At 45.0% G+C, this 26,125-nt stretch overlaps 1 protein-coding gene across 1 annotated transcript in view; it reads left to right on the top strand.

Annotated features, from left to right (window-relative positions):
- The first annotated feature begins 9,579 nt into the window (after positions 1-9,579).
- The window catches only part of LOC121836487 (connectin-like), a 51,787-nt gene continuing 35,241 nt past the window's right edge, over positions 9,580-26,125 (top strand). Inside the window, exons 1-2 of the mRNA XM_042291397.1 lie at positions 9,580-9,606; positions 15,336-16,392. Of these exons, the coding sequence (XP_042147331.1) occupies positions 9,580-9,606; positions 15,336-16,392 (1,084 nt within the window). The remainder of the gene's footprint in view (positions 9,607-15,335; positions 16,393-26,125) is intronic.

Raw genomic sequence — 26,125 nt, 5'->3', positions numbered from 1 at the left:
GTTTTGAAAAGGAAAACACTGTGACTCGGTGAAACCCGTTCTCGATCATTTGGGTTTCCAAATAGAAGTAGGTTGCTCTCGCTACATGTTAACAGCGCTTTGCACAATCAACATACCGTTAAGCCGATTTAGGTGGTATTCTGTAATCCTCTCAATGCGGCATCGGACTATTTGCATTTCGTAGATCTGTCCTTGATACGGAACGGCGTGCTTCAAAGGCCGACTCACCTAGTCGATAATATTGAAAACTCTTCTGGGAATCAGTAGCGTTCTCTTTCTAGCTATTATCGACGAACGACTGGATTGCCGGTTGATATCACCGAGCCTTGCGCCAATTGAAAAACGATAAAAAAGTTGATCGTATCGTTAGATGCCCACGCTAAAACTGACACATATACGAGAACAATGCAGCGGTAGTAAGCAAAGTAATATCATAACTTTTTTTTTGTTGCGATTTATGAATACGATGTTTTTACAGAATACACCAAACTCTGGTGGGTTCACATCGCGATTCCACTAGCAGCTTATCAAATCAACTTGTGCACACGGGTGGCTGCTTCTAAACGAGGTATCCCGCTTATCTTTGTTTATTTTTGTCGATGCGTGGCTCTTACTAGCGTTAAAGTGCATCCCATCAAACTGCATCGCAGCGATGTACACGTCACCTCTCGCAACTGATGTACCGTTCTCGACACGGAAAAAGAAATTCTTGCTCCTGTGCTACATTTTTTATCAAAATCACGATGGCCCAGTCTAAGAGTTTCGTCCAGCATGATGCTATCATCGGATGAAGGCAAGAGCGCGCCTGGCTCGTAATTCCAAGGGCCCGCCCTGCATAGCGTTTCCGGAAATTTTTTTAACTTGCATGGCGTTCGCTCGGACTAGTCTGTGGGACTTTTGAAAGAAAATAAATATAAAATAAAGAAGAAATCTGATGGACTTTGAACAATATAGATCAAAGAAGTTCAAAAGTTTTAGCACATTTTCTATTGTTGATGACGTCATTGGTCTGAACCAATAGTGAACCGAAACGACAAGAGCGTGCAACAACGATGCGCGATCTTCCTAATTCTGGGAATTAACATCCAGACATGAAGATGTGACGCCCCACCCATTTACTGGTGTTCTAAGCAAAAGAGCACGCGCTTGAAAGGATCAGAAGGGGTCACGTGCTCCGATTCAGCCAGTCTTACCTCTAGAATTCTATGTCTTCATTATCCGACGCTCTAGACCAATGTCGTCACTGAACGCTCCTGTTTGACACTGATAGGCACGCCCTTCGAAGCAGCATTTGGTTTTCTTCGTCCCTTTGCACTGCTCCTTTATGTATGCGGGTTCCTGTTCCTTCGAGAAGAGATGCGGCGCCCGCTGCAATATTTTGGGAAACACACCGCACGCGGTGTTTGACAAAGGCTACGTTGACATGAATGCGATCGTAGCGCATCAAGTCGAGCAGGGACGAATCGCTCGCAGCCTCTCTTCCTATACTTCTTCCTCTTCTACCCATCTGCTACCATGGTTGCGGTCGCAACCATGTAAGTGCAGCCTACAGACCTTTTTCGCACTACCTGATACCAGCGCGCAACTCACGTACCCTCGACTCGTCGCATTTTTTTATTGCCCCGCTGAGACAGGTATATGTAACCGCCAAGGGTATGGGCGCTTAGAAACGGACGTCGTGCCTGAGTTAGTTCCGAGGGCTTCTTTATACCGTGTTACAATCTCCGAAAATGTACGGTTGTCTGGATATCACTGTGCCGTCGTCGGGTGCTCAAATAATTTGAATACGCAGAGGTACAATCGAGAAAAATTTGCGACGAGCGCAAGACTCTGCAGCGCCAGTGTGGGCCTTGTATTGCTATTGAGCCTTGTATGCTCTCCAGTGATCCTCATTTATGAAGTCAGTCGATTGCGAGCGTGAATCACAAGGGCTTTCTACCAGATTCATCGTCACATTTATGCGCACAAGTACTTCGCCTGCGGCAAGGGGACCGATTCCAACTGCGTGGAGGTATTCACTGCAAAGCATGCTATTACTCCAGTGCATGGGAGAGGTATGAAACCATCTACGTGCCACCACTCCAGATGCAGTTATCGAATGCCTAGAGCTTATTCTTGTAAGCTACATTGCTCTGCTCGTATGTATACTTCATTGTGTAAACTCAATCAAAACACCCCACCGTTTTCGGCCTCGTTCTTTCGAGGAAGCAAGGTTCTGGCCTGTCATTAGCCAGCACGATTCAGCCCGCCAGGTTGCAGCAAAGTTATTGTAGCCCACCATAGCCAAGTCTAGCAAAGTGCCTCCGCCCTCCCCCCCTCCCAACCCCCCCCACCCCTAACCATACCGATGCGTACACCCAGATAGCTGTGCTGCCAGAACAGGCAGGCATTTCAAGTTTTATGCCGCTAGACGGCGCCGTCGGCACTGGAATTCTCAATATGTCGGCTCCCTGAAAAAGAAGAAAAATCTATATTGTTTACGTTAAAAAATATTTACGCAAACCTAAAGCGAATCGCTGCTTGTGGATTTACCCCTTTTGTTTGTTCCTCCTATAGGATACATCGCAGAAGCCATAGAATTCCAGTTTCGTTTCCAGAAATATTTTAAAAATTAAAAAAAAATGTAGCAATGCGTTTTTTATGTGACTGAATACAAAAACACGCTCGTTGAGTCCAGTGGCACATCTCAACGGGCTTTGTGTGCGCTGGACTTTAAAAATTGATATTATTAGAAAGAACAAGCCTCTGTTTAGTTGCCGTCAAATATATGCCCACAATTAGAAATTACCGCCCAGTCCTGCAGATTGTACGGGGTTCCTGTACTGTGTCTAATTTTCTTTCAGGACGCGTGGAGACCTATCATCGCCATTTACGTGAAGAGAGCAGCGAATGATGAGGCGCCGAGGGCATTCCTGCTGAGAAATGCGATTTGTGTTGGGATCTAATAGCTAACGGTACCTTGAGATTTGCAGAAGTCTTTCCGTAAATGGCCGCGATTTTCTGTTCCTCCGCTCTGCCGTACAATCGAAGCGCGGCCGGTCCTTGATCACAAAAATGCTCGAACGATTTCCGATAGATGAAGGTTAATAAAAAAAATTTCAGTATTTTCTTTATTTTTTTTTAGAGACCTACTGGCTTTATTTTAGCTAAAATGAAGCATAATTGAAAGAAATCTGCCTTATAATTCAAGAAATCTGTCTGAATCGGACATTTAAAGAAGAAAACAATTCTTCAAAGGAGTAGGGGGCGATGAATACGACGTCTTAAAACCTGAAATTTGATTTACCCAGTGAGAAATGAAAACCCGAACGCGCGCAGATTTGTGTTGGTTTTTGTAAAAATAATATAGAATCATATAATTTTGGGTTTTTATACGAGTGCCGCCAAGAAAAGCGTACGTTTCGAAGAAAACGGATTAAGCGATTTTCACGAGAAGGGCGCTCTCGTCAGTATGGGCGCGCCGACGAACCGATCGAGAGAGCGCCCTCCTAATGAGATTCTTTTCCAACTTGTGCTGCAACGGTCGAGGGGACGATCATCTGGAGTGGTTTGTGCCAAACCGTACTCTTCGTAAGCGAGTTGCAGATGGTACGCAAATGCCAAGGTTTCGAGGATTTTTTGTCGACTCGTTGGCTCTGCCAAGAGCGGACTGCGTCGGGGGACACTGCGTCTGCCCCCGGATGCTCCGAAGGAGACCAAGACCGGAAGTGGAATCCTCTCGCTCGCATTTCGTCCAGACGCACGGCTAGAATTTCTACCCACTTGAGCCAATTGCGGGGCACTTAATAAATCGCGAACCTCGCGTACAGACCCTCAATAAGAGAAAAAAAAAAAAAAAAGAGGCCCGCATGCTTTGCGCGCGGGCTTCTTCGGGGCTCGACAACGCTTGAGGGTAATGTTCCGCTCGTCCTAACTGCATGTTCGAGTGGAAAAATTAGCCAACTAAGTGCTGCCTCCTTTTAATGAATGGACGAGAACTAAGTTTAATTTCCGTTTGATTTTATTCGTTTTTATTTTGGGCGGGAGTGTATCCAAGCAATGCTCTTTCTCCGCGGCTTGGTTGGTAGTGTTATAGTTGATGAGAGCGTCTGACAGCGTCTTGTCGGCACTTGCAAGTAAGTTAAGCAAGTTACTTCGAGGGATTTCACACTTTGTTTTGCGGGAGACCGTTGGGGTATCCCGTAAAACAGTAGTTGCTACCAGTCTAGGTCAATGCATATTCGCTGCAACCCGGGCCAAACTCGGTTGGAACCGAAGGAACGTCTACTTGAAGCGTTACAGCCCAATCACCAACCACGTGGGAAATGTTTCACGGGCTTCGTCCGCGCGGGCGTCACCTCCCGTCGGCGCGCGTCGCACCGTGCCGATATCGGCCCCGGGCAGATCTCGTCGTCGGCCCGCGCGTGGCATTGTTGTGGCTGTCCTAGAGCGACGAATGCTAATAATGACGCAAAGAGAACGCGTAAGAAAAGAAGAAAAAAAAAAAAAAAACGCCATGTGTATGTGGGCGTTTTATGTAGCTCGGTACTTTTTCGGTAATAATGTAATTACTTTCTTAGTTCTTTATGCTTCGGGAACAGGAAGAACTAACATAATTTAGTTAATTTTTTTTAATCGAGTAATCTTGACACTATATTTAGGCATTGTACTCTGGACAAACATGTGTAGCACCATCGTTGTTTTCACTCAAACGTGAATGCGTAACCGTGACAACTTAATGTTGTCCGGAAGCGCCGAGAAACAACAACCAAAAAGCGTAGGCACAACAGTAGAGAATACGCCGCACATTTTGCTGAGCACATTAGTTCTATCTGTGTGTTCCTAGTTATTGTATCGACTTGAGAACCAACAGAATTAGCTACATTTCCTTTAGTTGACCCTTCAGCAATATATCTTGCTTTTTTCAACCGCGTCTCTATTTTCTAGTTTTATGTTAACCACCGCCTGTTACCCAATTTGCTAAAAAACGAGAAATTTACCATGTTACTCTTTAAAGTGAAGTAATTTCTTTATTGAAACTGGGTAATAGCCTACGCTATATACCTAGTTACTAGCACCGAGCAGTAAATGAAGGTACCTCGTTGTTTTTTTTTTTGTTTTTTTTTTGTGAAGCGCAGAGATGTTAGGTTGCTCATCCGAACTCTGAAGTATCGCGAGCTTGAAACGAGGGTATAGGAGGCTGCGATTCACGGACACAAAAAACAGACAAAAGGTTTTCGCTTTTTGTTTTTTCTTCTCAACATTGGCGATAAAGCTTTTTTTTTTTTTTTGCATCGCGTCTTTATTTTAGGTGAAAACACGATTATATTTACATTTGCTGCGGTTTCGTGCCAAGGTTTCCGATGTTAAGCTCGCTGCAGCCCACCTGCGTTTTAAATCGTTCTTATTTTTCAGATGTCATTCATTTATTGCGCAAGTAGTGCTGTGGTGAAGGGCTGGGCTGATTAATTCAAACATTTTAATACATTACTCTGAGGAGTTGCTAAAATAATGCCTCCAAATGTTTTTCTTGAGCAATAAGTAGGCCGAACCACTTTTAACAGCCAGAGCTACGCTGAGTATTATTTTTCGTTTGGAATAGCATATCCCTTCTTTCATTTTCTTTTTGCGGTCGCGCGCTGTTTCGATTCCGAGCGGGCGGAATTCCAATCTCCCCAGAAGGTGTCATTTGTATTTCACCGAGGAAACGTGCCCCCGCTTTTCTCTACGTTAACGCATTACCTCTTGTCATTAACTTGTCACGGTTACGCATGTATCTAGTCAGGCGCGTAGAAACTGGGACAGATCGGAATTAAGTTAGGGCTAATTAGCTATCGGAGGTATTCACGGGGCGCCGTATCGTTGAAAATTGTTATCAATGGGTGCTGGGAACTATGCCCATTTATCGTCAGCGAAGAACAACTATCTTGATTGGGAGGAATGCACGGTTATGCGCGTTTAGCGAGCATTGCGACCCAATCGGGATCTTTGATCTAGGAAGGCAACAAGCGTGAGCTAGTTCGGAGCCTGCGCTGCAAACAACGACCAGCAATATGGCGTCTGGTGTATACCCCTATACAAACCTGCCCAATTTTCGACCAGCTGCCATTGTTGTTTTAATGCTGTGCATGTAGCTTTTGCAGCGCCCATTTTGCATGGCTGAATTTGTCTTTCATCGCAAGAACGAGTAGTGCGAGGAGTTTCGCGTGCGGGCTTTGTGTGCTGCACAGTTGGCCGGCACTATAGGGGTGGGCGGTCTGGGCGGCCGCCCAGGGCGCTGCCAAAAGGGGGGCGTCACCGCGTCCATCAGTTTTAATTCCGCTTTAGTTGTTGGGTTTATTTTGAACATTGCTCGTTTTTGGAATGCGGCTGTGGTGCTGGGCCACAACTCACATGTTTACTGACAACCTGATGTCCTACCTAGTAGATAGGGGCGTACAAAAAAGGGCCGGGGGGGGGGGGGGGGGGGGGGTGCCCTGTCCAGGGTTCGCCCAGGGTGCCATGATGCTGTGGGGCTGGTCCTGATTGCACCGCGCACTGTTGTTCCGTTAGGTTACGGCTTTCCCTTGCTCGTGAGAATGACCAACGCTTACGATTTAATTGAAATATGTAATTATTATGCTTCCTGTTTCTTTAGTCAGAACAGCTGACATATTTGTGCACATTACCTTTTTCCTAAAAATTACAATGAATAACTTGCTTTTTTTCTGTTAGAGATAGTCGGACTGACAGGACACTTAGAACACTGACTAATGCAACCTCACTTTAATTCTTTATACAAATGAACCACGATACAAAAATTTAAGTATTTAATATTTTTTTAATCTTATTATATGTATAACATGCTTCTTTACCATAATTCTGATGGAATCATCGGGTCAACTTTTAATTAAAAAGTACGCAATGTTCCCTCATTAGTGGAAGGATAAGGCAGCTAGTACAACGGAAGCAGCAGAACATTGCAGAACTTTCATTTCATTTATTATCCCTTAAAGGCCCCGCCAGGGGCATTACATAAGGGGGGGGGGCAATACAAACAAACACAGAAGTAGAACTTTTATACAATATAAACAAAAACAAAACATAGAAACAAGATGCGGCTGAGCACTGGCCATAGGTAGGAGCATCGCACTGATTACATATTAAATATAGACGATACAGCATCTCTGAAGAGGTCGGGGTCACTGATGAGCACTACATGGTCCGGTAGATTGTTCCACTCTATTATGGCAAGGGGAAGAAATGAGTTGTTAAAGGTGACAGTGGAACTATGGAACCACTAAGGGAGTTAAAAAGTCGTCGGGATGAACGATGCGGTTCTAACAGTAGAGACTGTCTGAGTAGAGGGTGGTAATTAATAATGTTCTGAAAAAGACAGACGCGTGATATTCTTCGACGAGAAATGAGAGTGGGGAGGCACAAGGAAGGCCTTCATGGCCGACACACTGGCGGTGAGTTCATAATTAGAAAGGATGAATGGGGCAGCACGATTCTGAATAGATTCTAAGGCGTTAGTGAGCTAAATCTGGTGTGGGTACCAAATGGCAGCAGCATACTCAATCTTCGGACGCACAAAAGTTTCGTAGGCCAGCTGGCGCAAAGCTGGAGGGGCTGAGTGCAGACAACGTCGAATGTAACCAAGCGTTCTGGAAGCTTCGGCATGTATGGTAAAGTAATGACTAGTATTCTAGAAGTCATAGCTTGACGTATAAAATGCGGTAACCAATGCATGAAGAAAACATATGCTCACTCAACCGCCATGTAACATTTTTACTCTTTTTTGCATTGCTGAAAGACCTTCATAGAAAGGTCACGTTTTGAAACTGAAATGACAACGCAGGGCTAAATAGCTTACCATGATTTTTTTAAACCGAGACTGGGGCAGAAGGAGGAAAATGTTTTACAGTGGTAGAAAGAACAAATACGGGCATGCACGTGTCTATAAGGGCGTGTTTGTCCCTGTTTCTTCTTCTACTACTGTAAAAAGTTTTCGTCCTCCTGGTCCAGTCTCGGGTTAAACTCATCATGCTAAACTTCCGCCAGCTCGCCTTTGCACTGACTCTGTCTAAATATATAGCTTCTCCGGTTCTAATTATATTAAACACGTAAATTATTATTACTGTGAAAAGTTAACTAGCGTCCCTTGTGCGTCATCTTTACAATCTCGACCTTTTTGCAAGGACAATCTTCTCAACTTCCGATATTGGCTCCCAACAAACCCGCCTTTTTTTTTTTTTTAATGATCCAACGGTTTTATTGCGTTTTGTTGAAGAAATCGCACGCACGAGCGTCGGGAAATCGACACCTTGGAGAGTATCGGCGAGCGTGTGCGGTCGAATCGTTAAGCCGTGATGGAGATGTCGCCCCCGGACGTCGCTGCTCCAGTAATCAGCGACATCGTGTAGACGCCCACGGATATTTGTGCATGTGGGAAGCGAACGCCTCAGAATGAGGCTGGGGTAAGGACTACCAGGAAGTCGTCGCAGAGAGTCAAGCAGAGGAAGGCTAGGTTCTCTGCGCTGATTTTGAACCCAGTGAACAAACTGAGCCACAGGTTTTATAATCGGGGGTCACCGGTAAAATGTATATGCGTAATACAGGGGAATTATGCCTTAGAAGCCAGTCCTCGAATCGTTCAGTTAATAGTATAGGTGGGAGGCCCAACGATTGTGAGATACTATTCCCCATTAATATTAATTTTTGGGTTGTTTGCTCGAGGCATTTCTGGTGCTATTTCTGAAGCTGAAGAAAGGGCCAAGCTAATTATCGGTTGGCTGGGTCTTGCGAAACGCTTCACTTTGTACTGCTTATGTTATTGACTATAAGAATACCGTGATTATGTCAATATGATAATTCTGCGTTTTGGGTTTTACTTTTGTTTCTAATAAATGAGAGGAAGAAAGAAAGGAAAATGGGACTAAGTAATCTTCTCTTCATGACAGGACATGTGCAATGTTGACATGTTCAGCGCACTTGCACCATTTGTAACGGTTATGCAGCCATTGCAAAAGAGACGCGGCTTGTTGAGAGAGCCACGTCCACACTAGTAAGTTCGAGACATTGGGGTGAACCCATAATGCCATTTATATTTACCAATTCCTTCTGAAAAATAGCGATGGACACTGAAAAAGTGCCTATATGATCAAAACACGGCTTTGGGTTTCCGTTACGTATGTGCTGTCTCTATAAAACTTGCTTGAGATTTTTGTGAAGCCTATTTTTTCAGAGTTGCTGGTTCAATAGATTGACCTCGTAACTTGCACTCGTTTTTTTTTTTAATTTAACTTTACGGCTGTTGAAAAGAAGAATATGTTGGTTTTAATCTTTGACGTGAGCTCCTATAAAAATATGCTTACTCGTATTTTGTACTAAATAAGAATTCTGTCGACACAAGAAAAAAAAGATACCAAGTTATAGCCACAGGGCACCATTGAAACCAGTATCGCAATGACTGATTTGTGAGCAACATATTTCCCATCTTAATACACAGTTCTTTGGCAACCATATGTTCCCTTTGCTAGCACCGGTTTCCGCCCTATGGGGCTCAAGAGTTGCCCTGTATCAGGGGACAGCCTCTGCCCTTCCGTCATCGAGTCTAACATGACTGCCCGCATGATGCCGATTTCGGTGAGGTACTGCGGCACTTCGACGCTCGTTTAGATCAGGAGAATGCGACTGATCTTCGCTCTTCCGACAATTCGCTCGACAGAAGCAACTATACATGGCTCGTAATGATGTCACGTCAGCGGTCGTGCCGCAGCACACATTTCGCAGAAATGCATTTGTTTTTCTAAACAAGGACAAGTAGGAATGATCCAGAATGACCGTTAGCGCAGCGTGAAGACGTCAAGTGCATGTCATGTATAAAAAATAAGGCAGGGGAATCGTATCCTTGTATTTTTTTATATATATTCGCGAGTTATAGTACTAAAATCTGGCTCCCAAAGATTGTTGACAAAGAAAGAAAAAAAACCGAGTGCTCGATGATACGCTTCGTTTATTAGCATTAGGGAGATTTAGTAGATCGTCCCGATAACTCCGATACCGATACCCTTACTCTTCTGGCCCACTTTCCCGTGCACCTTATTGTAATGAAAAAAACTTGAATGGTTTCCTTTTTTGCTTAATTAAATCGCTTTGATAAAAATATATCTGTCTATTCAGAAAAGTCTAGAAAACCTCTTTTGCAACTCAAGGCTTAAAATGCAAGCCTTTCACCCTTGTTCGTGTTAGACTGGTGGCAGCTGGTAATACCGGTTCGCTCTCCAGACATGTAATTCTTGGTTAGCTCACTTGGTAGAGCGCTCCACTTGAAATGGGGCTACCCAGACCAGGAGGAATGTTTCGGCCGCGCAACAGTCACCTAGCTGGGTTTAGAGATTTGTGTTAGTCCTTTGTCCCCTTGTTCCCCTTCTCGAGGGATTATTTTCGACAATAGACAATCGGACAATAAGCTTTTTGGGGAAGTATACTCCTATCTCTGGTGACTTCATCTGCCGTCCTCTTCGATCACACCTCCAGCGGGTGCTGCGACCACAGCACAACAAGACAGACAGGAATCCACACAAAGGCGGGCGAGCCAAAATCCTCCACGGCCATAAGGGGTCGCAAGTTTATGAGTTAGCGGGCGGAAGACTCCACAGCCAAAGGTGGTCGGACGTGCAGGTTGGCCTCCACTGCCACAGTGACGATCAAAAGCTTAGCGGTGGCTTATATTGACTTTAGCAGTATTCAGGGGCAATCTAGGCAACCAATTATTTCTTAGCACCAATGGAAGGGCTCGTACTACAAAGCAAACTTGGGCATCCCAAAATCAAAAGCGCATGCAAGAAAATAAACATCGAACAAAGTTCTCAAAAGTGGCTATAAAAACTGCGAAAGACATTCAAAGCCAGGATCACAAGATGGATGCAGGAAAAAACTAAAACTAGCCCCCAAGTGGAGATCTCAAAAGCAGACATGTACAAGACAAAACTCCGACGTGGGTCTCTTTAATAAGTGCACCGTTACAGCGTTCACGTTCGCCGGGGCCTCCCGACTCTCACCCCCATTTGGCGCCTCCAGACTGCAGTAGAAACCATCCGCCGTGCCGTAAAGACGATTATCATCGGCCAAAGAAACCCTCGCAAACCCACGAGAAAAAAATGCAAAGAAGTTTAATTAAACACGCGCGCAAGCACGGCTTCGCGACACTATTATTATCGGGTATCGTTTTCGGAGGTAATGGAACAATCTGCTAACTCCCGGAGTATTAATAAATTCTAATAATGACTGATAACTCTAAGATACCGGTCAATCTTCGGGGAAATATTTTCGAAAGACGAAATTAGTCATTTCATTTACGGATGAGAGATTGAGAGATTTCCTGGTCGGCCTTTCAGAGAGGAAACATTTATAGCGCTTCACCACTGGAGAGCCAAATAACCTTGGACGCCTCTTGTGCGTATGTAGGCTTCAACGCTTCAGGCACAGGTGCAGTCGGGGTAGTTGTCGTATATAGATGCGACGAACTTCGGAAGTATCTTCCTCTTGGTAACGAAGGTCGTAATTTATGAGAAAGCAGTTGCTCGTGTGTCTGACTTGTATAACAAGATTACAGCGTTTACTTTATAGCGCGACGCTTAATTTATGTCCCTGCCCTAAACGACTAGTTTTACTTCATCCTTCGGATCTCGCGGTGCGCCTCCTTTTCATCACGACAAGATTTACGGCGTTCCTCATTCATTTAGCGAAGGCGGTACGGGGCCCAGCTTGGAGAAAAATTTGGTAGGTTTAGAAAACTGCCCCGGCTCGCCGAAGAGAGATTCGATGAACCTTTACGACGTTTGGAACAAAGCCAGTATGACGTCTCAAAGAACCTGTCTTCTTGTCAGTAGAGACAGCAATCCTCGACATTCACGTCCGCGCAAGCGGCGTTTGACTGCCGTCAGAAAGGCTCCCGAGAGAAGTTACAAAGGCAAGACAGTTTTCATAGCAAATAATAAAATGAGGCTGACCGGGTAGAACACGAACTTACTCGAGATATAAATTGACGTGTGGATGGAGCGATGCAAGTTTGACAGGCAAATTTACGTTAAATTGTTTTCCCAATCTTGAAACTCTTCTTTACGTGCAGTACAGTATTCCCCGGTAAAATATAATACAAAAACAATTTGAACATATGATAGGGAATGAAACTGGCGCGACAGAGATAAATAACACTTCAATCGTGTCTGAACTTTGCAGGGAATGTGTTTGGGTACGTGTTCATTCTTGGTACTGTCGAACAAAATATTTGATGGGGCTTTACAGGAATTTTGTGTCGAAGTGACAGCCCATCGACAACTAATGATTCGAAAACGTTTGAAGTTTCTTTGAATAAATTGATAGGGGCGGATTCGAAGGTCAACCTTACTCTTTCCTTTCAGAAGCTCCTTGATGGGCACTATAGCACGCCATGCGATCAAAGCACCAGCAGACGTATGCAGCAGACGTCACCATACCCTGTTGCAAGTTAAGAAAACCAGGGCAAGCTCCTCTTGCTATGCTCTTAACCCTTTCCCCCTTTAACAGAGCGAACGCCGGAGAGGAGTGTTGAGAGGAGGCGAGACGAGGCGAGGAGGAACTAGCCTCCTTTCCGGCGTTTGCTCCACTAAGTGGAAAGGGGGAAGGGCGTCGAAGGAGGAGCTTGTCACCGCCGACTAAATACGTAATCGACAAAAACGATAGCACAGCGGGAGGTACTCTAAGTATTCGTATTTACCACCCGTGTCCCGAGCGCCTTAAGGCCAGAGTCGCTTATGTAGAGAGTGTGGTCATAAATTGGAAAGAATAAGGACACATCATTGACTGAAATTGTTAAATAAGCTTGGGCGCGTTAATTGATAGCTCTTCTGACCAACCACTTAGCCGCGAATATTTCCGTAGTGGAAGCAGTGAGCTTAACTTATATCGTCCAATCACAATTTCTAGGTAAGGATGTAATTTCGTATTTCATTTCAGCACACTAGAGTTGAAGGTTGCGACCCTCTGTAACTGAAAGGGCATGCAACGCGCGTGACGTTGTCGTTACGGCGACGTTCAGAATGCACTCTATCTTTCTCTTGATTGCAGTCGCACCCGCGGCCACGACCGAGTGGAGGGTAAGAACCGTGGACACTGCTCCGTGAGAATTTTGACCATAACAGAGAACGCGCACCCCATATTAACCTATGACTTCGGAGCACGTAGCACTTGAGACATAGAGACGGGGCTCGCAGTCGCGTCCCAGAGTGTCGCGGGCCGCGCGTTTGGGACCCCTGTTATGGATATAGTACGTACATTTGATCTCGAAAATATTGCGACACCTTCACTCTAGTGAAATGCAGTTCCAGGACCACCTCATAAATAACGCAAGCGCTCACTCTTTTCGTGAGAGATCCCAAGAGCTCGGTTCTGAGCAAACGCAAGTGTAAGAACGGGCCCCCTTTAGAATGTGATTTACAAATCGTAGTGAAGGATGAGGGCTAGTTTAGCCGCTGTTTAGCGGGTGGCTAGCGCTCAGCGCCGTGTCCTACTCCCATCACCGCCAATCGTCATCTTGAACGAAGCAAATATTGCCTCATAACGCCGATGGACAACTCCAGCAGGAAATGTAGCAACAGACTCTAAGAAATGCCTGCGCGTCTACTCACCAGCAAAACACTCGAAGAGCCAATCTCAGGGATTTACGAAAACAGCTTCAGCGAATGATGAGGTGGAACATTTGTTTAGACCTAAGAATGAAGTCCGCGCTGTGGCATTACGCAATGCAACGCGTCATGCTTGCAATGCGTAATTCCAGGGCGCACACTTCATTTTGAGGTCTAAGCAGATGTTCCGCCTCATCATTCGTTGAGCCGATTTCGTGAGATCGGAGAGATTGGCTCTTCGAGTGTTTTGCGAGTATGTAGACGCGTAGGGCATTTCTTAGAGTGCAAATGTTCTGGGTATCACCTTGTTTAGAGGACAGAGCTGCCGCTAAAATGATCTCAACTGAACGACGAGAGAGGCCGCAATTTAAGAGTACTTCCATCTTCATTACGTCGCTTACAATCCGGCTTTCTTCATGTCGCCTTTCGATGTTCAATTTTTCCTTTAATAAGATCTGTGTGCAACAAATTCATAGAGCTGTAACGTTTCCTTTTATCTAATTAATGTCAACGTTTTAGGCGATATACGTTTCTTTCACGTAGTAGCATTTTCTGAGTACACGCAGGCGTAACCTTTATTTTCCAGTCACTGTTCGCTTGTTACTCCTGAGCAGTAACCCACTTGCGGCGATTAAGTTTTCTCCCAGGAATACTGCCTGTCCTAGCCGTTCTTTCCTCGCTGGTTAGTCACGCCTGGTGAATACGGCTGCAGTTGTTGGTATTCCATTAATTAGTTCACACTACGAGAAAGTTGTTCAGCCATTCGTCACGCGGTCACAGCGGCAAAACTTCTCTTGCCTTGGAGACTGATCGTTGGTGTATGCTGTGCCATTTATCATTCTGTTTGGTTAATCCAATTAAAGGAATACCGATGATTTATGTTTGGCGCAGTGTTGTACGGAACGGCGTTCCAAGGAACTGCGTTCCTGGAACGCGTTCCTTTTAGGAGGAACGAAGGAACGCCGCCGTTCCATTTTGCATCGGTGGAAGTGGAACGAGAACTCGTTACAATTTTACTAGAACGGAAAAGGGAACGGCGTTTCTTTTTTTCGTTCAGTGGAGTAATTTTTATTTTATTTCCAAGAGGGAAATGCTAAAAGTATGAAAACAATATTTTTACGAAGAGCAGGGTCTCGTGAACTGTTTGGTTACTTATCTTAGGGTTTATTCCTTTTATCTTAGGGTTTAGTCCTTTGGTTACTTATCTTAGGCTGCAACACTCCTCCCCGTCGCAACACTCCGGGGAGGAGTGTTGCGACGAGGCGAGGAGGGACTCGCCTCCTCTCCGATGTTTGATCCACCAAGTGGAAAAGGTGAAGGGCTTTGAGGGAAGGGAGCTTGTCACCACCGATTGATTACGTCGTCGACCAACATGATCACTTAGCGAGAGGTACTGTAAGCAGTCGGTATTTACCACCCGTGCCCCGAGCGCCCCAAGGCCAGAGCCGTATATGGGGATTGTGCGGTCATTAATTGGTAAGAATAAAGACGCGTCACTGACCGTAATTGTTTCGATGACCTTTGGCGCGTTGATTGATAGCTTTTGCGTTTCGAGAGCATTGTGGGGAAGCGTACGCTCAGGGACTTCTGAGAGCGTATATACAATTATATCTAAAATACTACATGAATATACTGCACTCGACACTGATCTAAACAAAGAATCATCATTAATTCTACGGTACCTTATAAACTGTACTGTATCCGCAGTTTTACTTATCGAGTTTATTGGATAATCACGTTCAGCTCACAGTTTCTCCGATTTTCTTTTGGTTTAGGTACCTCACGCTCTTCCTATTCTTCCTCACGGCAACATTCCAAGCGGGAGCGTCAGAAGCCGAGGACCTCGTGCCCAACCTCTGCAATCTCATCGACCAAGCGCTATACTGCCGCTGCGACACGGACGATATCACTGATGACGCGACCGAAGTGACTTGCTACGTGGTGAAAGACACCGCCCAAGACGACATCGTCTTCAAAGCCTTCGCGAAGCAGCCGTCCATCGTCTCGATCGTGTTCAGTTCGCTCAGTGAGGACCATCACTTAAAGTTTGTTCCTTCCGACGTCCTGCCACATGCTCCGGTCTTGGAGCGTCTTAAGTTCTCCCAGGCGGAGTTGGGTGTTTTGAAGACACACGCCTTCTACAACCTGACGAAACTGGCAGTGCTGTCCCTCGACTCCAACGAGATAACGGAACTGGAGACGGACTGCATCTCGCATCTGCCTCGCCTCAAGAAGCTGGAACTGGCGGACAACAAGCTAAAGAAGATGCCTGCGCGAGCCTTGTCTCACCTACCATCTCTGACGCACTTGTTCCTGGAGCGGAACAAGATGACGGTCATAGAGGACTTTGCCTTCGCGGGCCTCGGCAAGGTTAAAGAGCTAGACCTCAGCGACAACTCCATCGAGGCCCTCACCGAGCACAGCTTTAAGGGGCTGTCGCGGGTACTCAGGCTCGACATGTTTCGAAACAAGCTGAAGAGGCTGGAAACCCGGGTCTTCGGCGGCTTGTCGTCCCTGGTGGAGCTCGATCTCAAGTACAACGAGATCTCCGAGGTCGATCCGCTGGCCTTCGACGGTCTGCCGCACCTGACCATCGTGTACCTCTCGTTCAACCGGCTCCGCGTCCTGCCGGCGCACATGTTCATGGGAGCTCCCAACCTTGTGACCGTGGATCTGTCGCAGAACCAGCTGGTAACGCTTACCTGGAGGACTGTCCAGGACTTGAGGAAGATTGACGCCGAGTCCTTCGACATGAGCCTCACTGGTCAGTGTTTTTGTTTTGTTTTGTTTAGATATTGTGCATAGATATTGCACCAGGGTATCTTCGCCACGTTCTTTCGAACACACTGCGCCGTCGTGCCAGTCGACGCTACGAGGTAATGGTGCCAATCAAGTAGCGTTAAAAGTGCAAGTCACTAGGCTTTTTCTGTTTATGATTGGTTAAAAAATTAGATAGCACGTAAAAAACGTGACGAACGCTATGATGGTCTCTTTAGAAGTTGTCTGAATGGTCCCATTTGCTCGTAGCGTCGGCTGCGTCGGGACGTAAGATGAAATGAAGTATAGTAAGAAGCACGGAGGAGTGCTCCACTTATCTAGACAATTTTAGTAGTCGAGTGCCATCAATCAAATACCTAATATTGAATTATTTCCGCTCAACAATAAAAGCAAAAAATGTAGAGAAGCAGACGTCGTCATTTTGATTCGTCTTCGGTGCACTTTCATAGCAGCAGAGTGCATTAGCTTACAAATGTAGAAAAAAAATCAGTATAGCTAAATTAAAATAAGCAGTAGATGTAGCGAAATATTTTAACAGAAATTGCATAAAATAATTTCTGGCATTTATTAATAAAAAGACACGAGGAAAACAATTTTGAATAAATAAAAGAGAACCCGTGTGGAGCGTTGAACCTTTAGTACCTAAAGACATGGCCTGCATATGACGTCCTTGTTCGGAAATCTTCTAGCTGCACCAAGCGGCAAGCCTGCTGAATCTATAGAGTCACCGCATGGCGGCAGGCGCGTCCGTCTTTGTGTCGCAGCGTGAAAGCGTCGCGCTTGTTGCGAGACGCTGCGAGACGCTCTGGCGGCGATGCTGATGGCAGCTAGGTGGCGCTGCGTGGATCATGACGTTCTGGGAGGAAGGGCGCAGGCCTTCTCTTCTATAGGTGGTATTAAAATTTGCTTCAATTCCCCAAGCACAACGGTTTCCGGTCGCGCAGGGAGCTTAAGGTGCTATACTCCGTTCATGACCAAGCTGAGACTGCAGTGGGAGCTACGTGCCCGCCGAACCAATCAGCCGCCTCCCTCTTATCACCTGACCGGGCTCTCTGCGCGTGGGTAAGGGCGGGAGCGTGATTATGTGCCGAAAGAGAGGCGTATGACTGGTCTAACGAGGACGTAGCCTCCACCGCAGTCTCAGCTTAGGCGTGAACGAAGTATGGTTGCCTCACGTGCTTCGTCCTGATAAGTCTAGCGGCTGAACCTGAGTTTTTTCGTGATACTTTTGCGGGGGGGAGGTGCGGGGGTGTGGGGGTGCGGTGCGGAGCGGAGGGGAAACGCTTAGGGGTATACACCAACTCATCTCTGTGACGTCACCGCGCGGTGGTGGCGCGTCGGTCGCACTTCGGGTCTGGGGCTGTGGGCAAAAGTCCCATGCCAGACGTGTATTCCTGCGTTGTTTTGATAGGAACTAGACAAAAACATGCCTTCTCCTCAAAATGCCGCGACTGGGCCCGTACCGAAAGTGTCGAGAAAGCTTTGAAGGTCAGTTTCCACGTGCTCGGTTCGTCAGAGAATCTGGATATGTGCCGTAAAAAGGGAAAAGCAGACGCCGTCGGACGACGATTGCTTGGGCGGGAAGCACTTTGGGTTGAATTCACGGATACTTGTGGTCATTAGATTTATTTGTTTTATTCCAACATAGACGCCAGAAAACCGTCAAGTTTTGCGGACCACCTGCGGACTACGTTCAGTGCGTCTTCAAGTTGAAACGGCCGCCTGATCGTTCGAGCTCTCGTCTGCTCTTTGAAACGTTTCTGCTTGTCGTCTGCTCTCTTAAACGACGCCGGCCCGTAGACCAAACGTTGCCCCAGTACTTGTGATAAGAAGTAAGCGCAGGCCTCAATAGACCTAAATTTTAAGGTTAGTAAGCAGGCTCAATGTAAACAGTAGATGCAAGGAGATATTGATCATTGTTACCAGTGACAATCATGGACTTGTTATCCCTAATTCACTTGGTCCGAATCTGCTTGCCATTTTCAGTATCGGCGTCGACCATCTCATCTACCGTTCACGCTTTTGCAGCCCGAGTGGCGTCGCGACTGAAAATTGCGAGCGAAATCGCATCATGCGAATCAGGCTTCAGCGTACATACTACGGCGTCCACGGGGAATGAATTGCCACATGTCAAATTATTCACGCGAAGTTTTGCGGTGTAACGAGCCGCGGTAATTTCGCTCATGCCGCTCAAGTAGTCAGACATCGCCAGGAAGACGTAGAATCAACAATTGGAACGCGAAAAATGAAGGGGGGACTCACACGGACGCCGACAACATCCCATTCCGATGGTTTGTTTATGGGCGACGGCGAGCTTCTTGCCCACACCCCCATCGCGCATGCGCGGCGCCGATGGCGTCCGCTAGGGGCGCTCCGGTTTGTTTGTAAACGTAAGTTGGTGTATACTCTACGTTAATAACTACCAGTTCTAATAAGAGTCGGAATCGATTCCCTTCCGATAGACGCTACAAACGTTTGGCAGGGGCCTAAGCAGGCAATTAGCCAGAGGGGAGGCCCATGGGGCGCGGGCCCCCCTCGAAATCTTCCATTTTGCAGGGACCTCCTCTTCCCCCTCTCCCTCATACAACATTTTGTCATGGTTGGGCCCCCCCCCCCCCCCCCCCCCCCCTAAACAAAATCCTGGCTACGTGCCTGGGCCTAAGCCAATGTAGGTGTGCTCTACTTAGTGGTACTGAGCCATGTACGAGTTACAAAACGTAACCGAGTGCCGTTTCTTATACTTTGTCATATAATCACAAATTGCGTGACTCTTTACGTACTTTGTTACTATAAAAGGAACTATCTCAAAAGTAAAGCGCTGCTTTTTTTTAATTTGGAGTAGCATGTGGTTGACGTAAAGTCGGGAAACACAGACACCATACGAGAGTAGAGCGAACTGCTTAAAGGTTAACCAAACAAAGTCCGATAATTTTCGTTTTGTTCTCAGTGTTATGGAGCGACAATTAGGTGAAGCGTTTGCACGAATTTGACGCTTATGGCACAATGTGCGGCGGTGTACTCGGAAACTTCGTAAACGTTGCCACCGTTTTTACAGCGATGCTGTACATCACTGACAGGCAGGATTTCTGGAAGTTTTTCGTGTCGTCGTAATCACGGAAAAGAAAATCTTCAGCGATTAAAGCGAAAAGAGCATATCACGCATACGAAATACAGCACAGCGTTCGTTTTGATAAGGTGCAAGCACAAAACAAGCGTCTGAACAAGATAGTTGATAATATTACGCTCCTGATAACAATGCGAACCACGCAGCGCTCACCGCATACGTTTCTAGGAAAATATTGCTGTTGCGGAAGCTGCCGCGGCGACGGCAGCACGTAAATTAAAATATTAATAAAAAAATATTTAAAAAAATTTGCAGACAAGTAAGTCAATCGTGTTTCTGGTTTTCTTTCCGCACAACAAAATTTAACGCAGATAGTTACTTGATTACCGAAGACGGAACAAGCTACAAGTAACGCGCTACGCTGGCTCTCGCTGTGTCTTCCAGATACAAGCCGAAGGTCAGGCATGAATCTTTGGGGTAGCGAGGACTCGGATAGGAATAGGTAGGAAGTATTTCCATATATAACTTCGACGCGGCGCCACGCAAATCAATTCTGTCTACTCGGCTTAACCGTCGCCGTCAGACGGCGATTAGCACGCCTTGGAGAGAGCTCTAAAAAATGGCATTTGGCGTTTCGTAAGAGAGGCTGAGAACAGCTTTGAAGGCGGATGTGCATCGCATTGCGAGTGACCTTGGACGCTCTTAAGGATGGGCTCGAATGAGCACAGTGCTCCCGAGTGAGCACATGGCACCTAATCTCCCGAAGCGAGAGACGACGCGAACGTCGTTTCAGATTACTGCCGGGCCGGACAACTTTCCTTGTTTTTCTAGCTGGAATTAGAGAAGCGACGGGTACTCCCGCGGTATAGTGGCTTCCTGAGAAATAATAGGAAAATAAATATTGAGAGGCGTGTTACACTCGCCTCGTCTTAACATGGACAAAGCGGAAAGGCTACAATGGCGAGTTCCATGCACTGTAACGCGCCTCGGCTGCAGGAGCCCTCACGCAGCGGGAGCACCAGTCAAAGCTACACTCTCGCGCTTGTAGCCTTTACGATTTGTCCATGTTCAGGTTAGACGAAGGATAGAGCTTTTCTGATTAACAGCTCTGGGTGTATTTTGGAATACACCAGTTCATGTTCCGCGCGTTATGCCAAGAGGGTGGCGCCGGCTGTAAAACCGAACATGGCCAGGTGCTTTGGTTCTCTGAAAGTGGGTTATTACGCAGGCGTCGCTCTACACTTTCCGTAGAGAAACGGGCTTATCTACAAAATATAATTTGGTGTATATGAGTGATGAAGCTGTTTCCCAGAAGGTGGGCACGTACTGGGAACGTGTACATAAAAGGTGGCAAGATAAGTCCAAGGGATTAAACTGTGCGAACACAAAATATAAATGCCAAAGAACAACACGTTCGAAACTTCGTTAAAAATGCAGGAATATTTTTTCTTTTAAATATCAAGGATGGATATTAAAACAAAACGAAATATTCGAATGTGTCCAGTCTCACTTGGAACTTTATTACAGAAACAGTCGTGTCGAGGTGTAGTGGACCTGGAGACATGATGCGTTTTATAGTGTGGAGTTTTATCTGTGCATAAGAAAATAAAATCTTCGATTTTTATTGGCATTAATTTGTTTCTCGGCGCGAGCACATTGGGTGAACGTAATAATGCCCAAGGAGAGCTTAAGGTATCATATTTGTTGTATATGATCCACAACATGTGTACATATTCTCTAGCTTGTGAATTGAACAAACCCCAGGCAACATGTTTATAATTTATAATTTCCTCGAATAAAGTTTCACGAAGAGCGATAGTTTTAGTTTGAAGAAGGGTAGACCGGAAGAGGCATTTTAAAACTAGTATGTCGTTATCTCATAAATTTAATACGAATATTTATCCCCGTGGATGTATACTCAAAACTTTCGAACCATTTACGCATCAATGCGATATGAGAAATTCGCCTTACACGTTTTGCGTAATAGTACATGTCACCGTTTTGAGTTTATTTAAAGCATTTGCCATTTCCGACACCTGGTAAGCTTTTTTTATTTCTTATCTTTTTAACATAATTTTGTTCCTCATAGGATTTAGCTTCGTTCTACAAAACATAATCGTCCATAAATACAATATACAGGGTTTTTTTTTTTTTTTATTTTTACACATTTGTTTAAAAAAACCGTGAAAGCTACACTAATGCGGTTTGTGCAGGTGGGTTATACAGCCAGGTGGACATTATGTGGGTGGCTAATCTTTGGGGCAAGTCCGCTAATTAATTAAAATTCGTTAATTAACTTTTTAGTTACTGAAAATAAACATATGGTTCCAATTGGAAACTTGCTGAGCATCATCGAAAACCCCTAAATCAACTATTTTTAGCAAGATATAATGCCGGGGCAGCATTTTACGCCGTTCTGTAAAAACGCTCCATTTGGACGCGTTTCTGGATTTCGGTTTCTCATCGGAGCGCATCTACGCGCCCGCGATCCTGCTCCCCGGCGGTCGCGGCGCGAAGCCACCTCCTCGCCTCCTTCGTCGAATGGAGGGAAATGGGGCACACGTGTGTTGCGCGTCTCCGCCACTGGGGAGCAGGACCGCGGGCGCGGTGATGCGCTCCGATAAGAAACTGAAATCTAGAAACGCGTCCAAATGGAACGCTTTTACAGAACGCCGTAAAATGCTTCCCCGGCGTTATATCCTTTTAAAAATAGTTGATTTAGTGGTTTTCGATGATGCTCTACAAGTTTCTAATTGAAACCATATGTTTATTTCCACTAATTAGAAAGTTAATTAACGAATTTTAAATAATTAGCCGACTCATCGCAAAGATTAGCCACCCACATAATGTCCGCCTGACCGTATAACCCACCTGCACAAACAGCATTAGTGTAGCTTTCACGTTTTTTTTTAAACAAATGTGTAAGAATAAAAGAAAACACCCTGTATTTGACATCTATATTTGTAATATCGGTAATGAAAACTAGAAAGGTCATGTGCCCAATGAAAAACACCTGGGGAACCCTGGGATCAACAGGCATATAGTAAGATTTATGGCTTTTGATACATGCTCTTCTCCCTTTCGTAAATACCAAAGACAATTTTAATAATTTATTTGTGTTAAAGATAGCATTTTGTTTCCGAAGAAGTTTATTCTCAGAAACTTTATGTAACGGGCTTTGTATAGATCTATGGGGAAAATAATATTCTGATTCCTGCTAGTTATTAACTTACCTAAAGCATGCCTTACTTTTAGTGTCCTCTTGAAACGAAAATTCTTTTTCCTGAAGCTGTAGCGCCTTCGTTACGCCTTTGGGCTGTGCTGGATATTCTTTCAATAAAGAATAAACACTGAATTTAGAGAATTATATTTCAAGTCTGTGCATACAAGCGGCGAAGACAATTAAAAGCTTGGTCTGCTGAACAAGCTGGTAATTGACATTCATATTATAAATAGTGCAACAAATACGTCATTTTGGGCGATTTTTAATATGAATGTCAAGACAATTCTACTGCATAACAATAAATAAATCTCTAATTTTTATTTTCTAATAACTTTAAACAAAGACTGGTTATCAATATCTGCCTAATATTCGCATATGTTTGTTGCCTGATTTAAGAATAGCTATTAGTTATTTTTCCTGCATTTTGGAACAGCACCTCACTTCAGTGATAATTCTGGAGATCATCAAAATTTATTTCGATATTCATCGAGAAGAACACTTCAAGAATGTCTTAATGACTGTTAACAAGTATTTATCCGCGCCCCTTCCCCCATTTTTGATAACGCACCAAGAAAACGTCTTCGACTAAATTTGGCTCAGTTAAACTTCCGAAATCAATAATAATAAGCAAATGACAGATGCATTTTTCTATTGTAACTAGACCAGTAAACACCGGGAAAGTTAGATCAACGGTGCTATTTTCATTATCTGTAGCACAACCAAATATAAAGTGTTCAATCAAACTGTTCACAAATTTTTCCTTCTAATTCCTCCGTAATCAATTTTTCTATAGTTAATGCAATACACAATTTCTGTGGACCGATAATTTGCCGGGGAGACGACCTCGGGATCCCTCTTTAGTAAAGCAATAACAACAAAACTGCGTGCGTTTCATAAATTTAAAGTTACATTTTGTTTTGTGTATTAATTTTTGAACGAGTCGCTTTGACTTCGAATAGCTCGAAGATGTCCGTCTTCAACTCTGAGTGCTTGCGCTTAACGACTTCAATTTTATATGGAACGAAATTAGTTATGCCCATATTTATGAGACTTTCAGAACATGCGAAACTCATCTATGATGACGTCACAAGTTTATTTATATAAAAAAAAAAAGATCGGGGAACTTATCAAGTGACTTACCTGACAAATCTATTACATAGACGGCGCCTCCAGCGGCAAAAGATAGCGCCTGAGATGTGTCGTCTTAGGTGCACAGGCTGCGGGAGTGTTGGGTAACACGAACAACTCTAGTGTTTGATACATTTCCGCTTTGGTCTTCTAAGAAAGCTGATAATGTCCGAAAGACTAATGGGGGGTTTGAATGCAGAAGCTGCATTTGCTGGAGCTTTGTTCGGTGTGATATAAACATTGAGTTTTAGGATAGCGTATGCGAAACCTTTGCGTATGAAGAAATAGCGTCGTCGCCACGCGACAACGCTATTTTTTTGCGTGCGCTATGCTTTTGCGTACGCCTAAAACTCGCTATGTCACAGCTGGAAGCCCGCACATATCTGTCATTGTTCCTTTTTGTGTTTTGCGTTCATTTTGTAGAGAAAGCACGTGAACACACTCGTCGAAATACTCTTCGGTGGGTTCAGTATTCTTTTTCGTAATTATGTAAAGACACTGGGACAGGTACGTGCATATGTGTATTTTCCTAACCTGCGAAACTCTCATTGTTTTAAACCCACTTGCAAGCTTATTCTTACTCACACTTCTTTTCTAATAAGGTTCTGGCTGCCTTTCTATTTATGGCACAATGCAGAGCATCAGAAAACTGAATAAAACGTATATCCTACTCTCTTGGACTGAACCATTCGTCGCTAACAGAATGTTTCGTTCGGCAACGCCACTGAAATGTTCCCAAGTCGGAACTGCACTGCACATCGGAATGGTCGTGTTCAGGTAATGGGAGGAACTCGCTCTTTTCGGCTCTTTTAACCAGCGACTGTTAAAAACTAAAGAAGGAGATAAAAAGGCACGAATGAAGAGAAAATGAAACAACTACATTTCTATCAATGCATGACGTAGAAAGCGATTTGCTAAGATTCCCTTTAGTTTTTCTTTGTTCTTTTTGGGGCTCCAAATGACGCGGTCTCTACTATAATAAAAGAAACAACAAAAGAAAGTGGGAGGAGAGATAGATCTTGAGCGCGATTTAAAAATCAAAATGAGAAGATGGCAGGTGAAAAAAATAGAAGAAAACGAACGGGAAAGTTGCTGTGTTTTGGGAAAGGTCGCTATTCCCTTTCCTATTTCTCGTATTGTTTTGTTGTTTTCGCGCCCAGCTCCCTCTAAAGTTGAAGTCGGGAGGCATGTCTTTTAGCAGCAGCCGTTTGGTGAGTTGCGGAGGGAGACCTCCCCAACGAAGAAAGGATCTGAAAATGAATAAGAACAAAAACAAACACTACTACCGAGTAAAAAAAAAAAAACATGAATAGAGGAATGTGGGTGTCCCAATGAGATGGGGAATGAGGAAAGCAGAAGTTGGGGGAGGGGGGGGGGGGGGTTAAAAATACGCGTGCTGAGCCGAGTTAACTTCTCCCGTTTCAGCCTCCCCAGTGTTGCCCGCGAGCCTCCTGCTCGAGTTCTCTTGTCACGGCAGTGGCGGAATGCCCCGAGCGAGCTGCGACTGGCTTCGATTTCACGCCAACGTCGATTTCGAAATAAGACTGCTAGTGCTTTTTATTCCGTCTTCTTTTTTGTATCGACGAAGTGAATCGCAAACACGCGAATTTAAGCGTTTCTTGACATGAAGCGAAGAGACGGAAATCGAACCGAAGTTTTGCTTTGTTTTGTTCTTGGCTTTTGTTTTGTTTTGTTTTTCGAGTTCAACTGCGATGCATTTATTTTGGGGTAGCTTTCTAGATATATCGTTTTCGTTATAGATTATAAGCGTTGCTTGCCTTGTTTGCGAAGGTTATTGTGACACTCGTGCAAATTCGTTATCTCGAGGTAAATTCTTTCTTGAGTTATGCGTAATTAGTTTACCTCACTCGAAGGCCCGCCTGTGACGTCACGCTTCAAGCGGTGGCGCCGCTGGCGCCGCAGCGCATGCACAGACGGATCAGATGTCGCGTATCTGGTTTCTAAACACGCGCACTGTCAACATCCGGAGTAGACAAAAGCGCATTTATTTATAAACACCCGTGCACAATTACCTCTCAACCTAATAACAGTCTTCAAACTTACGTCTTCTTTTATGTGCAGTACGCAAAAAGAAGTTGAATTTAATGAGCCTGACAACACCGCTAGGTTAGGGAACATTAATGTGTTTGCCACTGAATAAGCTTCCTCACGAGTGACCTTACCGCTGCCTGTCACTGCTGTGGCCATTGACGAGGAGCCTGGGTTAATTACGACGACGTTCGTAAGTCGATGACTGATTTCACCTTGTACAAGGCGAGACGCAACCATCTGATTCTCTGCCCA

Source organism: Ixodes scapularis, unplaced genomic scaffold (genome assembly GCF_016920785.2).
Source record: "Ixodes scapularis isolate PalLabHiFi unplaced genomic scaffold, ASM1692078v2 PGA_scaffold0__279_contigs__length_252992795, whole genome shotgun sequence".
Classification (NCBI taxonomy): Eukaryota; Metazoa; Arthropoda; class Arachnida; order Ixodida; family Ixodidae; genus Ixodes; species Ixodes scapularis.
Note: the sequence above shows the minus strand (reverse complement) of the source record. Positions and strands in the feature narration are given on the sequence as shown.